This window comes from Psammomys obesus, unplaced genomic scaffold, assembly GCF_907164565.1.
Source record: "Psammomys obesus unplaced genomic scaffold, mPsaObe1.curated_primary_1811, whole genome shotgun sequence".
NCBI lineage: Eukaryota > Metazoa > Chordata > Mammalia > Rodentia > Muridae > Psammomys > Psammomys obesus.
Window position 1 is genome coordinate 11,551,455 of NW_026596134.1, and position 16,158 is coordinate 11,567,612.

Below are 16,158 nucleotides of genomic sequence, written 5' to 3' on the forward strand. Positions count from 1 at the left end.
CAGTGGTGGATGAGGAAGGGAGGGAGAATCAGGTTTCTCTAGGGACAAGCCCCCTGAGAGGTTTCTTAATCCTAAGTGGTTATTCTTAAACATAATGTACGTGCAGGCAGCACTAGATGTACATTACATACAACTACCAGGCTCAATAGGGAGCAATTATGTGCGCGCGCACATGTGTTTGTTTGTGTGTAACAATAATAATTACAGAAGAGGTCATGAATTTAAAAGGTTTTGAGGGGGACATAGGAAGAGCTGCAGGAGAAGATGGAGGGGTGAAAGGGATGGACATACCTGTGTGCTCAAGTATGAAAATATAAAAAAATAAAAACAAACGAAAACAAGGTACTACCAGAACGAGATGAGTCTCTGAACCTCTGCATGCCTCCCTACACCCTCAGTGTGAGGTGGGCTTCTCTTACCACTGTGCTTGCTTCTCTTCTTCTCTCTTTCCTCTGTTCCTTCCAGTCCCGAGGATGATGCACACGCTAACACTGAGCCACATCTCTGGCTTTCAACACTTATTAGGTCAAAGTACAGGTAGGGCCTTCCTCTAGCCTTATTGTGCTTTACTCTTTTAATACATGGTACAAAGAATATCTGCTTAAAAAAGGAAGGGGAAAACAGCAGATACCCTAGCAGTCAGTACAATGACCCGTTTTGCATTTTCTTCAAACTCAATGTCATCACTCGGACAAATGGAACCACCATGTTAAGGGACTAGTGATCTTGCTCCCAAAGAGACCTTGGGTTCCCTTTACACACATCCTTGCCAGCACTTGTTATTCTACAGTGCTGGTGGGAATGTACTAGTCCAGACACTCTGGACACCAGTATAGAGTTGTCTGGACACCAGTATAGAGTTGTCTGAAGAATCTAAAAAGAAATTTACCACATGACCTAGCTACAGTACCCCTGGGTGATTTTCCCAAAGGACTCCAAGGCAACACATCGCCGACACTCACACACCATGACAGCAGTATTCGCAGTAGCTCAGTTATGGAACCAAGCTGGTACCTAACCAGAGGAGTGGGTCCAGGGAATGTTACACATATATAGTAGACAACACTCTAGCCATAAACAAAGAATGAGGGCATGCTGAGTGCAGACAAGGGGATGCAGGCAAGGGGAGGGACTCGGTATCAAAAGAATCAAGCCAGTCTCAGAAAGACAAATATGCTTTCGTTCATTTGGCTCCTAGGTTTTTATATACTCACATAAAATCATTCATGTGTGCCTGCCAGGAAGGGAGAAGTGAAGCAGCCTAGGGCCACAGAGGGGACCAACGGATGTGGGGAGGGGCGACAAGGGGGAAGCTAAGGGAGACTATGTTCAACATACCTGTATTTAAAAAAAGAGTACCCTAAACTTGTGAGGGAGGGGACCCATGCCTATCTGCCTCCCCCACAGACCTCAAGCACCATGAGAGCACCCAGTAGGCGCTAGATACTATGTATTTGTAGAGGACTGTCAACTACCTCTCAAAGCAATCCAGGAGCTGAGCCTTAATTTTCATCATTTAATCTGATCATTTTCTTTGTTCCAAGATAATATCTGGCTGAGCTTTCACAGTGGGATATTGCTATGCTAAGCTTTTTGTGTAGACCTCTGATTTAAAAAAAACAAAAACAAAACCAGAATGAGACCTTGTGTGTGTGTGTGTTCAAAAAAAAAAAAAAATCACATTAAGAAATGAAGTGTTTCTGAAATGGTCTTAACCACTCGTTTTCCTCTGCCTTAGTAAAACACGTCTGTGTGGACCGGAGCTTTACAGAACATTGGGTGTATTTGAAAGGTAATATCTAACGATTTTATCTGATGATAATACTGATAAAACACAATGTTCCAATTTCTTTTATATATATCTTTTGTTTGCCTAAGAAACAAAAATTCAACAAAACACCCTATAAGGCACTCTGCTTGCTGGTCAAATAAAAGATTTAACTTTCTATGGTCTCGGAAATGCCTGCCCACTGGTAAACTTTTGAGCTGTTGGGAATGCTTTTCCCACTAGACAGGAAGGGATTTCAGGACATTTTATGGCTTGTGATCTCTCCTGTTCTTGTTTCCCACTCCTCTGGAGAGGAAGAGTACTGGATGGGGCTGGAATCCAGCCCTGGCTAGGGAGGGCAAGGCTCAGGGTCTGACCACAGGGAACAGGGCCCAAAATAACCATCCTAGGTCATTCTTCTCCAGAACCTGACTTAAAAAAAAAAGAGGAGGAACATGAAGAATAGAGAAAGAAAGGAAAGACAGAAATGTAGGCAGAGGTGAAAGGGACTGACCTACAAAGGTCATAGGTTCAAAAGCCACGGCTCAGTAAGATCAGAGGGAAGGGCTCACCCTGATTCACTGTCCAGTGTGTGGGTTCTAAAGCAGACCTTGCACTAAGAATAGTAGGATGAATCGAGCTGATGCTCACTGACTGCTAGCTGGGCTAGGCACTGTTGTAAGCACTTATCGACGTCACCTCAGTTAATCTTCTCAACAGCCCTGTAGGAGGGACTGCCATTCCCCATTTTGCCGACAGACGCTGGCCAAAAACTCAATAAACTGCCCAAGGCTGGACAGATGGCACATAAATACGTTATTTTAAATCATGGCCTCTGTTTTTAAATTTTATTCTGGCGGAGGCTAAGGCGAAATATCACATTCTGTGAAATTGTGGTTAAACTCTATATAACCCTGCTGCTAGAATCAATATGCCTGGCATACAAACTCTGAAAGCTCAACAGAAGAGTCATGCCTTGTAAGTGCATCAGCAGCTGGGGAGAGTCAGCGCCACCTGAGGACTGCACGAGGACACACTGGCAGCCAGATCCCCCATACGTCAACACAAAATGTCAACACCATCTTAGGAATTGGGCTCACCAGACAGGGAAGCTGGATTCACCAAGAAAGCCCCAAAGGGAGACGGTGGGTGGGAAATTTGGCAGAACCCAGTTGGCCCTGCTGGGAGAAGACAGGTCACACTGACTCTGTTGGGGAAATGAAGACTTTGGACTGTTAATGGAGCGATGCCATCAGAACCTTCCCATCAAAAATCTCCGTTCAGATTTAGCACATTAAAACACACGACCTTGACCACGCAGAGAGGCATCCATTTTCTAGGGAACATGTCAGTTATGATTGGAGAGAACACTCCTGTCATCTGAACTTAGAAGTGTTCCCTGACTGTACATTTCCATGACCCTGAGCTCACCTCAAGGACTGACATTACTGGGGTTATAAAAGCTGCCTGGTGATGAAGCCTGTGAGGATGGTCATCCTGGGGTGATGCCTGGCCTGGAGGAATGCCGGACCCTTTGGACCAGTGGTTCTCAACCTTCCTAATGCTGCGACCCTTTAATACAGTTCCTCATGTTGTTGTGATCCCAATCACAAGATCATTTTCATTGCTCCTTTATAACTGCAATTTTGCTACTGTTATGAATGGTAATATAAATTTCTGATATACAGGATATCTGATACGTGACCCAACAGGGGTCGTGACCCACAGGCTGACAATCACTGCTGCAAACAGTCCTATGAACTCTTTCCTGGGATGTGAACTTGGTCACTGCGTCTAGGAAAAGTCAGAGTCCCATGCTGCAGGCTTCAAAGTATGGCCTGGGGACCTCTCCAGGGCGTGTGTCTGCGAATCAAATCTAGTGACATAACGCCATTGGGTGCTAGCTTCACTTTAATGGTAGAGGCTACATATGGGTGACATCATAACAGACTGAGTGACAGCAACTGAGAGGGTACAACAGTCAGCTTTTAAGCTGCACAATGAAGACGGCTTCGGAAACAGGAAATGACGCCACCTCCCTCGCTAATTTTGTCCTTTACTTTTGGAACTGGTCATAAAACATAACACAGTGGTTTATTATTTTAAAACTGATAAATCACTCTATATATTTAAGCATTTCCCAGTTTTGCTTCCTCTAGAGTAACTTCAGTGTATATATGAAGCTCACACAAATTAAAGCTCTTTATGATTCTTAATAACGGAGTGCAAACAGGTTCTAAGAGCAAGAGGCTTGAGAACCACATGGCTTGAGTGGCCCCAGATAGGGAAGTAAGGACCCTCTGCAAGTCTGAGCTTCCAGTGCTTTCCATGATCCAGGCTCAGAGGGAGACCAGGGGCACCTCCTGGGGCTGCTTACGTCCCCTATGGCACACTGACTTACAGTCCCTTCATTTGCGTCTCACCTTTATTCCCGTAGAGCTGTGGGGGCAGGTCATAGGGCACAGGAAAGGAGGCCGCTGGCTCGCAGCTGCTGGAGAAGAATTTCTGTTTCACGTTGAAGGTGTCCAGGCCCTGCAGGCACACAGAGGGAGGCTATGACTGAATCCTGTTTTCTAGACTAGCCAGAAGATTCTAGGAAGCAATTTATCTTCATGATACACCCAGGAAAACCGAGTGGTTTCAGAGCTCTTTTCTATGTTGGGTAGGAAAGTGTCTTCTATACTCCTCCCAACCCCCAATCATTTTCTTCTACAAATCTAAGAAAGGCTGCATGTAAGAGTGAGGTTAAATGCTGTGAGGAAACAAGAGGAACAGTGCTGTGCTGGGTGTGAGCCTATTTCTACCAAGTACCATGCAGCTGGCAGGGGTTTCTAGGACTCCCTGGATGAAAACATCCCAGAATACTTTCAACATTGCTATAGTAACAGGTGATGAGCACAACCCCATCAAGGTAAAACAAGAATACTGAGCACGCACAGCACAGCAAAGAGCATGGCTACGAAACGATGACGTCATTGGCCCAACCTCCTTGAACGTAAAGCTAGAATTGTATCCATCAGGACACATAATTGACATACAATAAGCTCCGCTCCAAAGCCTGACCTTACCCCATTCCTCAAAGTTCTCTTATGGAGTAGCCCAAGATCCCAAGATCCCAAGATCCCACATAAGCCAACAATCCTTTGTCCCTGGGGAACTTGGGAGCTTTTGGTTATGAGACCACATAGGTCCTTACTGTTGGATGTGAGCCTGTCTTGGAGTCCCTGCTGGCATATACATAAGGACCTGAGGCTGACAGACCAGCAAGCTTTCCTTCTGGGTTGGGCATGGTACCAAGCTCTGGATTGATATGAATCAACAAACATCATCATTCCCATCCTTATAGAATGCAGAGAGTGGGGAGAGGCGCTAAACAGATACATTTATATAGAGGTCCAACAAATGATTAAAATTTGTGGTAAGCGCTGTGAACAGCCTTGGAGTACTGTAGAATAGTGGCCTGTTTTAGACTTGCTGGTGAGGGCCAGTAGATGCCTCCCTCTGAAGGGTGACACTGTGGTTTACCTGAAAGATGAATAAGGTTTGCAGAGGAGTGTCGAAAGAATAATGTTGCAGGTGGGGAACAGTAACCAGAGGCCCAAGGCCTTTCAAGTTCTGGGAACTAAGAAAGATAGTCAGTGTGACAGGTGGCTAGTTACTTAATAAGCCTCAGTTTCTTCATTGGTCAAAGGAGGTGGCCATTTATTATGCTAATGTTTGCCCTAGTTTGGTTTCTATTCTATAACCAGGGAACTTGGGAGGAAAGGGTTTATTTATTTCATTTAATAGCCTACAGTTCATCATGAGCTGAGTCAGGGCAGGAGTTCAAGGCAGGAACTCACATAGAGACCACAAGTGAATGCTGCTCACTGGCTTGTCTCCATGGCTTGCCTAGCTTGTTTTCTTATACACCTAAGACCACCTGCCCGGGGGTTGTGCCATTCACTGTGGGCTGGGTCCTTCCTAATCAATCATGAATCAAGAATGCCCCACAGACTTGTCTACAGGCCAGTCTGGTGGAGGTATTTTCTCAGCTGAGGTTCTCTTCCCAGATGACTCCAGCTGTGCAACATTTCAACCTTCAGTCCCTCGGATAAGTCCTGCTGCAGAGTCATCTGGGAAGAACCGCTGAGCTGCAGGCATGATGTGAAAGTGCCTGTCCTGCTTTCTTTATTGGCTTCTGCATAAGAGCAGCTGTAGTAACACTTGGGAAAGCGTCTTGTGCATATGAAGAACCACAGAAGAGGGCTGGAGATGCGGCTCAGAGATAGAGAACTTTCCTAATGTGCATACTGCCCCAGGTTTAATCCCCAGCACAGCAGGAAGATAAAACCACAGGAACCTACAGGCAGGTATGAGGTTATGTCGGTGGCAAAGATGCTGACTGATGCGCAAAGGGCAGAGTGTGACACAGCCTGGCAGAAACACTAGGCAAAAAAGGGGAAGAATGACTCAGTGCTGTGGCAGGTGAAGGAAAGGCTTTGTAAAGAATAGTGCTTTAGCTGGGTTTTTTTTTAAATGTGGCAAAATTCTGACAAATGGCAATGGCAGGCAAGAGTATGGGGGGGGGTAGAGAGAAATACATTCAAGTGCAGGCTGGAAAAGCTTAGAGAAAGCATACCTCAGGGTACCGAGTGCACTGATGTGTGTGGGGGGGCTGGGGGCTGCTGGCAACTGTTCACACGTCTCTAAATGAGAAGAGAGGTGGACATCTGTGCTTTGCATCTCTTAAGCCAGGTACACTGTCTGGTTATTAGTGACTCAGACATGAGTCAACCTGGGGGTGTTGGGGGAGATGTCTTGTTGCTGGGAGCCCTTGTGTCCATCAACACTGAAGATATGGCTTGACTCTTGACTAAGCCCTGCCTTGAAGCCAAGAACTCTCCTTCTGTGCTGCCTTGTCTGGATTTGTTTGAGCTGACTGCCTGTCACTCTCACCTAGATGTACTTCAGGGATCCAGCCAGGAGTCTGACTTTCTCATCAACTGACAGTGAGGAGCTGAAGAGGTTCTGAAGGAGACATCTCATTGTGGGGTAGCTGGAGCAGCCTGGGTAATAGACTAGACTGGAGAATGCTCAGTCAGGTAATCATGAGCTCGCACAACAGAAACAGGAAGTGGACCCAGAAATGGGAGATACAAGTCTAAGTATTAGAAATTCGAAAGGCAGAGGAAGCTTAAAGGCCAGGGATCCCTGGAGACTTGGGGTCTGGCGAGGGGAGCTGAAGATGCTAAAGGCTGACACTGCAAACAACACACTCTCCATTCAGCAGGGGGTGCCAAGTCATGTCACCACAAGCCACCACCTTGTCCTTTCTTAACATCTTACCTTTGATGCATTCTGGATCAGAGGGTGGGGAAGTGGGGGAGGGGGAAGGGATGTCTCTTCTTTTTGTAGACTATTTGTTTGCTATGTGGCTTGAGGTAAGTACTTTTCTGGGCCTTGGTTTCCTCATCTGGGGAATGAAGGTAAGACAACAGCATCTAACTCACAGAGGCCTTGTGGGGATTCGCAAGCTCTTCAGGGCACAGGAATGTGCTCTGTGACAGTGACCCCTGCTTCCGAGAGGAGGAAACATACCTGGGGCTTGCACAGATGTCCAGACACCCTGTGTTGAGGATTTATGGTCCTATACTCTTCTACTAAGCAAATAGTGGGTGGAAAATCTTGCAGCTTAAGTCTTTATCTCACAGTCTCATCACTAGTTCTAATAGCCACAAAGCCACGGGAGAGTTGATGCCTTTAACCCAGTATTCAAGCTCTTAACCCAATTTTGGTGCTCTACATATTCCAAGCCTGGCCTCCCTCTTGTCATGTCTGACCTCAGACATAAGAATGTTTGAACATCTATGTCTGACAAGAACCAATGTGCTTTTTTCTCGAATGCCATTTCTGATCCAAATTCTAGGGTATTAAAAAAAAAAAGTACCACTTTTCCCTTCAATCTGTGTGTCAAATTATTTGAGGCTGTCTCCTAATTATCATTATTTATATATCACAGTGGTATTGCTTGGCATTTTACAAAACAGAGGAAGGCACCCTCCCAGGCATAGATATTTAAGACAGTTAAGACAATGTGTTCATAAAACACCAGGTGAGAGGGTGGACATGAGTCACACATGACAAATTGCTGGCTTCCCACCCCTCCCCCCCCCAGCTGGAAAAGTGAAAGCACTAGTTATTGCTGGGATCACCCAGGCTCAGCAGTTCGACTCAATCACAGAGAGAAGTCTGCTCAGCTCGAAGTCCCACATGTGGTTTACTTGGTTAGTTGCACATGCTTGTGTAGCGACCTTGAGTGTAAAACTCTAAGGAGGCACTGGTTTTTGTTTGTTTATTTGTTTTTTGATTTTGTTTGTTTCTATGAGACAGGGTCTCACTGTGTAGTCCTTGCTGGCCTGGAATTTTTATGTAGACCCAGGTTGGCCTTGAACTCACAAGAGACCTAAGGTGCTGGGTTTCTCTGGATGGAACTTAGACAGCAGCTGAGTTTGCCATAGGAGCAAGGAGGGGCCCAGAAGAAATATGCCTACTTTATTTGATGGGCTGATGGGTGAGGAAGGAAATGACAGAAAGGTGGACCGTCCCCCTGATGCTTGCAGCCAGGGTCTGGGGAAAGGTCAAAGAGTGGGCACACCAACAGGGCGCTGGAGAGATGGGGCTTTGGTAGCTGAAGAGCTTCAGTGGGAGTGCAGCTTAGGGGAAGGGTCAGTATGACAATACAGGGTGGCATCAAGACTGTGGTCTGGCTGCAAGCCTAGAGGGTTTGCTCCCATGCCCAGCAGCAGCCTCTGTGAGTCTCGGGGAAATAACCCTTTGCACGTTCAGGCTTTTAAGTCTTGTGACTCCATGAATTTGTTTCTAGGTGGTCCCCACTACAGGGCAGGCTTATGGGAGTAAAGTAAGCAGGCCAGTCTAGCTCTGCTGACAAGTAGGGTCCCATTCTAATCTCATGTCAAGTCCTTTTCCCACTTGTCAGTTTGGCTCCTGTTGATCTGGGTCCCTCAGGCTTCCACCTTGGTGCCTGGAGAGTTCGGTTTCTTTTCTGGAGCCATTTCTCCAATGTGTTCACTCAGTCTGTCTCCTTCCACATTATTTCAGGGGGACGGATTCATGGGTAGAATTAAGAGGTTACAAGAAATGCCACATGGAGCACCTGCCTAGCTGTGGCCTCCTGGGAAACTGTGGGAGCCCAAGTAATGTCTGGGCCGAGACTGTGTGGAGGGACAGTGAGGAGGGCTCAGGTGTGGCGCTGGCAAATTGCATAAGATCTTCCAGCCACACCACAGTCTTAGCAGAACCATAAGATCATCTGAGAAGATATCATTTGCTTGTGGTATGTGCCATCTTTGAGAACAGCAACAACAAAAATGGCAATTTAACTAAATCAGAGAGGGAAGAAGGTAGCCTTGATGATCGAAGTAATGACTTTCTGATTTTATTCAAGGTTTTTTTTGTTTTTGTTTTTGTTTTCTGTGTTTCTTAATCCTGACTACAGAAAAGTAGGAACCCATTACCTCAGAAGCAAATGAACGTTGGGCTCAGAAGAGGCTGGGATGGTTCTCTGTTTCCATCACGGGCAGAAACATTGTCTTCATCTAGCACAGCGGTTCTCAACCTTCCTAATGCTGTGACCCTTTAGTACAGTTCCTCATGTTGTGGTGACCCCCCCACCATAAAGTTATCTCACTGCTCCTTCATAACTATAATTTTGCTACTGTTATGAACTGTGATGTAAATATCTGATATGCAGGATACCTGATTATGCAACCCCTATAAAAGGATCTTTACACCCCAAGGAGTCAAGACCCACAGGTTGAGAAATACTGTTCTACAGCAATTCTAAAACTGCTAATGGCATTCTTGTTGTAAATAAGGCTCTCCATCCACTACAGGTTTGGGGCTGTAGGAGTGCTAAGTCACATGGCCAGTTACTGATTACTGAAAGACAGGTTTAGTCGCAGCCGTGGGAAAGTGAAGGACCTCTGGCTACTGCCTCTGCCTGTTGGGTGCTACACATTCCTGTTTGCAATGCTGGTCTCCAGTCAGCGTGCAGGATGCCTGACTGCAAAGGCTCCATGCTGAAGGACGGAAGCAGCACCGCTGGGTGCTGATGACTCAGAAATGTGGGTGGCACAGACACCAAGCTCTGCCCAAGAGGCACAGAGAAGACTGACCGATGAGGAAGGCAGATCTGGACGGTGTCTGGCCAGCAGGATGACTGCAGGACTCTGGATGAGCTAAGACTCCAGCAACCATGGCATAAACCGCATCGAGGTGTGTCTCACTAGCAACAAACTGGGGACACTAATGTGACCTCTGACCTCAGCTCACAACAAGCTGTGTTCTTCTCAGTGAACACTGTAAGGTTATTATTAATACAGAAATCTTTAAGACATTTCTTAAGTGAGTACAGAGAGATTAATACTGCATGGCGATTTGTATTGATTATTGCACTGTTGAAGTTCCTCACACATACTTACGAAAGTGTGTGTGTGTGTGTGTGTGTGTGTGTGTGTGTGTATGTATAACTTCAACAAGAGTGTTTCAAGTGAGCTCATTCAGAGTTCAGATGCACAGTGCCACCACACGAAGCTGAGTCTGCACACACATTGCTGTGCATGCATCTCCTGTTCAGAGAGCCAGCTGTTCAGAGCACAGTGCAAACTCCAGAAACTTGGGAAGCTCAGGGCACTTGCTGCTCTTCAGAGGACCCCAGTTTGACTCCCAGCAACTACACGGCGGCTCATGATTGTGTGTAATTCCAGTTCCAGGGGAACTGACATCTTCTGGCCTCCATGGGCACCAGGGAAACTCTCAATGCACAGACATACATTCAGGCAAACACTCACACCCAAAAAATAGTAATTAAAAAAAAAAAAAAAAAAAAGGGAGTGCAGCACAGAGAGGGAAGGGTGTGGCTTAAGCAGTCAGGGGTTACAGCTGGAGGCACACAGGAGGCTGTGTGTTCCTGGCCTGAAGCTGGCAGGCGGCACTAGCCAACTCGTGGTCCATAAAGACCATCTGGCAGCAGGATGAGGCCAAGCTTGCAGATGGCCTCTGGGGGGTGGAGGGTGGCTTGAAGACAGGAGCCTCAGGGAAGGAAGCAGAGGCTGATGTTGAGCAGCTGGCATGCCCTGGCCACAGCGGCTGCAGGGATGACCAGAGGTGACATTATCAAGCAGCGCTGAGCAGTTAGGAATGGCAAGAACCAGTGATTAAAAGATACAGAGAGAAAGAGCTACCATGGCCATTTCTCCTGCTTCAAAGCAAGGAAGTAGGGTGACCAGTAACAGTAACTCATTAGCAATCAGACCGTCTGGCTAGTGTCCTTTAAATGATTAAGCTGATTTTGATGACATTTGCAAATGCCACATATCCTCAAGTACCTTCTGAATAATATAAGTGATAATCTATAATTTAAGAATTATGTTTTGTAAGACTCAGGGGCTCTGTCAATTGGCTTGTGATGCCGACTGTCTTTCCACGTCCAGGTGGGACCCAGTCCATTCCAGTAAGTCTCGTCCTGCAATAGTCCAATCTCCGAAAATTATGGCCCATCCTCACACCTCAGCCCGGCACAGAGCCCGTGCCCCCACCGGCCAGAATTCCTTATAGCTAGAAACTTCTGTGACCACGCTTATACTTATCATCGGCTCTGTACTTTGTATCTACCTATGTCCATGTGCCCTTGAGACTCCTGAGAATGAAGACCACAGCTTGTTTCTCTTTCTTTCCCCAGGGCCCTCTCATAGGGGAGGCCTATGGACCTGAGCTGGCATTGATGAGCTTGGCCCTGGGCCACTGAATGCTCAGCTCTGAGCACATTCCCTAGGTCAAGGATAGCTCGGAAGAGACTTTGCAAAAGCCAGCAACAAACGGCAAAGAAGAAAGGCATGGAATGTACTCCATCAGTTGAGTCAGTACTGAGAGACAAGTCTTACCTAGATTAAGCCAGTCCCCACAACAGCAGCAAGTATCTGCGCACTGCAGTCTAGATTCACGAACTTGCACTTTCCCAGAACAGTGATAGAAGTGAAAGATAGAGGGAACAGGCAGAAGGCAGAGGCCTCGGGGCTAGACCCAGATCTAGCTGTGGAACCTCAGGGACATCACTTCCTTGTTGTTGAAGCTGTGACACTGAAATCTAGCTGTAAGCAGCAAACGGATATTTACTCAGTAAGGAAGAGATGGAGCCCAAACCTTATGGCAGTGCTTAGAGTGGGCAGTTAGTTACTTCCTGAAACCCTCTTGGGTGGAAGACAGGTACAGACTGGCAAGTGGAGGAGAGAGCGGTAAGAGCGCTGCTCCCCAGAGGATGGGGAAGAGGGGGAAAGAGAGAGTGCTGCTGGGCGTGCTAAGAAAGTGGGTGCTTTGCAGCACGCTGTGAGACTGTGCATCTGTTAATGCTCATGGGCTGATTTAAGTCTATGGCCACAGTCATGGTACTGCCTTAGCTAAACCTAGTTCATCCCAAGCAGCTCACAGTGGACCTGTCCTAAAACTACAACAAGTTACCGGTAAAAGGGGAAATGGGGGGAGGGATTAGGCATCTCCCTGCATGGCAACCCTGACTGTACGCTGTCATTAGGAGTGTTCCTGGAGAGTGTGAGGTGGGTGGGAGAGGTCCCAGGGCTTCTGTACTCAGAGAAATGAGTGTCTGGAAGCAGGATTCTAGTGTGTAGTGAAGCATATAGCTTAGGCCACCTGGTCCCCACAGGCACGGCAGACACGTCATCTGGTATTTGGCCATGGAAGCTGTTACCCGTTTCAAAGCTGCCAAGGAGCTGATGTTCTGAACATCTTAAGAGACCACTTCTAGCATAGTGCATTTCTGGGTGCTCATGTCACAGGTGTCCTCAGCTAAACCCCGAACTCTCTGCTCTCCAGCTTTGCAAATGCCAATTCCTTTTCTGTTGTAATGCCTCTTCCGACCTCTCCCTGTAGACCCTCTGTACCTTTCACTTCCCCACCACCCCCAGCCCCCAAAGTCCTGTGCATGGCTGGGCCACTCCTTTGATAACTTGCTTCCCATGGTATAAATCTTCACATCATGCTTCACAGTATTTACTTAACATGGTTATTAACCTCACTTTTCAGCCTCTGGCCAGGTACCTCACATTAAAACCATGGGTTTGGGATTAGAATCCTGACCTTGCTACCAGACAACGCTGGGCCCATATTGGGACCAGAGGAAGAGAACAGAGAGGTCCCACTCATAACACGTGTGAGGGAGTGGCCAGGTGAAGTGTGACTCACAAATGCCGACGGGAGGAAAAGGACCCCAAGTTCGTAGGAGCGGATCATCAGCTGGGTGCCATTCTTCTCCAACGCTCCCCAGGCAGCCTTGGACAGATTAGCACTGTGGAGACAAGGACACAGAAGGGGCTGTTTCAGTGTGGCATCTTAGTGGGGTCAGATGTGCACAGCTGCAAGGGCATTGGTCAAAAAATATATAGCCGCAATCATGTTGATTCAGTTTTGAGCACAACTGTGGTATTGAAAAGGAAATTTACGCCCCACTGGGCTGTAATTCTCAGGACTTATCTCATTGCCAATTTGGGATAGCTTCACCCTCATTTGCATACCCCCAGAGCAGTTATTAAAATGATTATCTTCCTTAGAAGTATTTTTTTTTCCATGTCCAAACTCCCTTTTCTTTTTATAGTCCTGGTATTGCTATGGCTTCTAGTTTTGTTGTACATAAAAGCAGCCCTTAAGAAAGATCTGTGGGGCTGGAGGCCTGGCTCAGTGGTTAAGGGTGTGAGTGAGTGAGGCTCTTACAGAGGACCAGAGTTTGATTCCTAGCACCCATGTAGTTCCCGAGTGCCAGTAACACCAGATCCAAGGGATCCAATGCCCTCTTCTGGCCTCCAAGGGCACTACAGTCATGTACACAAACCTACACACAGATACTTACACATTACTAAAACTAATAAAAATAAAAATAAAAAAAACCTTTAAAAGAAAAAACAATATTATCATATACATGTAGCCACTTTCCATCTTTTTTGGGGGGAGGAACAACTAAAGCTGGTTTCTACGTTTGCTGAAAAGAAAGCAGCTCTGGGGCCACTAGCCTGGTACTTGCAGTCAGAAAGAAATGGCTCATTTAGAAACATGTTTAATATAGACAGAGTTGTGGGTATGGCTTAAAAAAAAAAATTTCCCAGCACAGCAGGAGGAAGGAGACCTGAATAGACACAAAGGAAATGCCAAGATGCTGACTTCACAGAAGTAAGAGGAGCACAGCACTCCCTGGAGGCTGGGAAGGGGCAGGGCTTAGGGAGGGCAGAGGAAGGCCAGTCAGCTGGTGTCAAAATGAATCCTAGAGCTCTGCACAGCCAGAAACAACTCCTGCATTGTTTGCTTCTTTGCTTGTGGCTCACAGTTTGAGGGTACCTATTATGGCTATTACGGCTCGGCGGTGACACTGACTGCAGCTGTCGCTGCAGGACCACATGCAGCTGATGCTGTGGCCCTAGTTCGGGGGCTGAGAGGGAGGAATGATGGACCATGGACAGTGTGGACCACATTCGAGGTGAGTCTTCCCTATTCACGTAAACCTTCTGCAAACACCTTCACAGACATACCCAGAGGACTGTCTTCCTCTAAATCTTGACAGGTTGACAATCAAAATTAACCATCATAAAGTGTGTGTGTATAATTTGAGGATAACAGGAATGCAGGCGCTATAAAGGGGAAGATGGGAGAGGGAACTAACTAGAAAGAGGGTAGGGAGGAGAGTGGGTAATACAGAGGATAGAAGAGATAACACTAAAACTATTTGAAAAGCTATAGGGAAGCCTAGTACTTGATAAGCTAGATATATTTCTCTCCTCAGACAAAAAGGATGTTCCTCAGGAGCCATAGATGATCTAACAAAAACTCCAGTACTAGATAGGGAATATTTTGCTGCAAGTTGTTGGTCAGAAAGGTCCACAATACCTCCTAAACAATACAGGGGACAGCTGCTGCCCTTGGTTAATTCCCAGAATATGAAGGCAAAAGTCTATTGCTGAAGACACTATACAGTTCTGTCATGGGACTTGGGGGACTTGGGGACTTGGAGTACTGGCCTGGAAGCCTCCGCCTTGAGGCCCAGCACTTACAGTATCTGAGGGTGTTATACAAGTGCCAAGGGGAAAGTAAACAGCAGCCCTATCCAGCAGTAAATCCTGAGAACTTCTCACACATTATAAAGAGGGCTAAATGACATGAGTTGAAGAAATTCAGAGATGAATGTTTGCAGAGATGGAAACAGTCTTTATTCTGCTTTGATCACTGTATACTGTATATAGTATTGCCCATAAATGTGTGCAACTTTAGAAAATTGCTCTGCTAATTAATCAGAGTAAACCTACCTCATGGCCTTAAAACAACAACAACAAACAAACAAACCAACAAACAAACCAACTAGGTTTGCCTAAGTTCTACTTCTCTTTAAAGATGGCTATTAGGAGCTGGCAGTGACAGCGCAGGTGGGGGATCAGGATCAGGAGTCCAAGGCTGGCTTGGGCTACAGGAGACCCTCCCTCTAAGAACATTTACCTGCCTTCTCAAGCAGTTGGAGCACACTGGGGATGGGGAGCCTTTCTGTGGGCACAAGGTCATAGAGAAACAGAAGTAGAGAGGTATCACTTTAGGAAAACATTTAGGAAAGACAACCTGTAAGAAATAAATGGCACCTTCCGCATGCTAAGGCAAATGTCTAATGGCTGAGGTCAAGGTTATCTTCTCAAAGCTTTTCTTACTTTCTAGATCTTCGCCTTCTGGGTAACTCCTGTGAATGTCAGCAACATGATACCCCGAGCCAAAGGTGCCCTTGGAAAGGTTTCTCATTCTTCCCGCATTAACTGTGTCCCCTTACATGTCACAGGTTGAGGGCTTATCCCCAGCAAGGGTAAATGGAAACCAGGGGGCACTCTTACAAATGGCTCCCTCCTAGCCTGTTTCTGTACTTGCCTTCTAACCAAATTCCCAGTTATCTGCAGCCTTCAAAATCTATCCTGAATACTGGGAGACTTGAAAGACACTTGTAGGTTGTCTGGGTGACAAATCAACATTCCTTGAAATGTCATCTTTAATATTTTCTTACATTATGAGTAATGCTTTGAATCACTGGTACCCAGGGCGGCCAGGAAGACTGGGGATGTATTTCTAAGCTCTCTCTGTCTGCTCTGGGTGTGGGTGGTATAGATAGGTAGAAAAAGCCACCAGTGTCTTCTACAGGGCAAAGTAACACCCTGAGGCTCATGCAAAGTTCGTGTGCTACTAGGACTTGGAAAGCGTTTTAGCTGCTCTTTTCCGCTCATACCCAACGTCCACTCCTCCATCCTTCTAGCTTTTTCCTGCTTCTCTGTGGACCCAGCAACCTTTCTCCCACAGTC

At 46.6% G+C, this 16,158-nt stretch overlaps 1 protein-coding gene across 2 annotated transcripts in view; it reads right to left on the minus strand.

The window, feature by feature from the left end:
* The window catches only part of Tdp1 (tyrosyl-DNA phosphodiesterase 1), a 77,298-nt gene that overhangs the window by 6,617 nt on the left and 54,523 nt on the right, over window positions 1–16,158 (minus strand). The window contains exons 14-16 of one of the 2 annotated variants that reach the window (XM_055593264.1): window positions 13,028–13,130; window positions 4,192–4,300; window positions 2,819–2,946 (exon numbers count right to left, since the gene is read on the minus strand). In XM_055593264.1, coding sequence (XP_055449239.1) covers window positions 2,852–2,946; window positions 4,192–4,300; window positions 13,028–13,130 — 307 coding nt within the window. In that variant the 3' untranslated portion in view covers window positions 2,819–2,851. Of the gene's footprint in view, window positions 1–2,818; window positions 2,947–4,191; window positions 4,301–13,027; window positions 13,131–16,158 lie in introns of those variants that run through there. The other variant, XM_055593265.1, reaches the window with a different exon arrangement.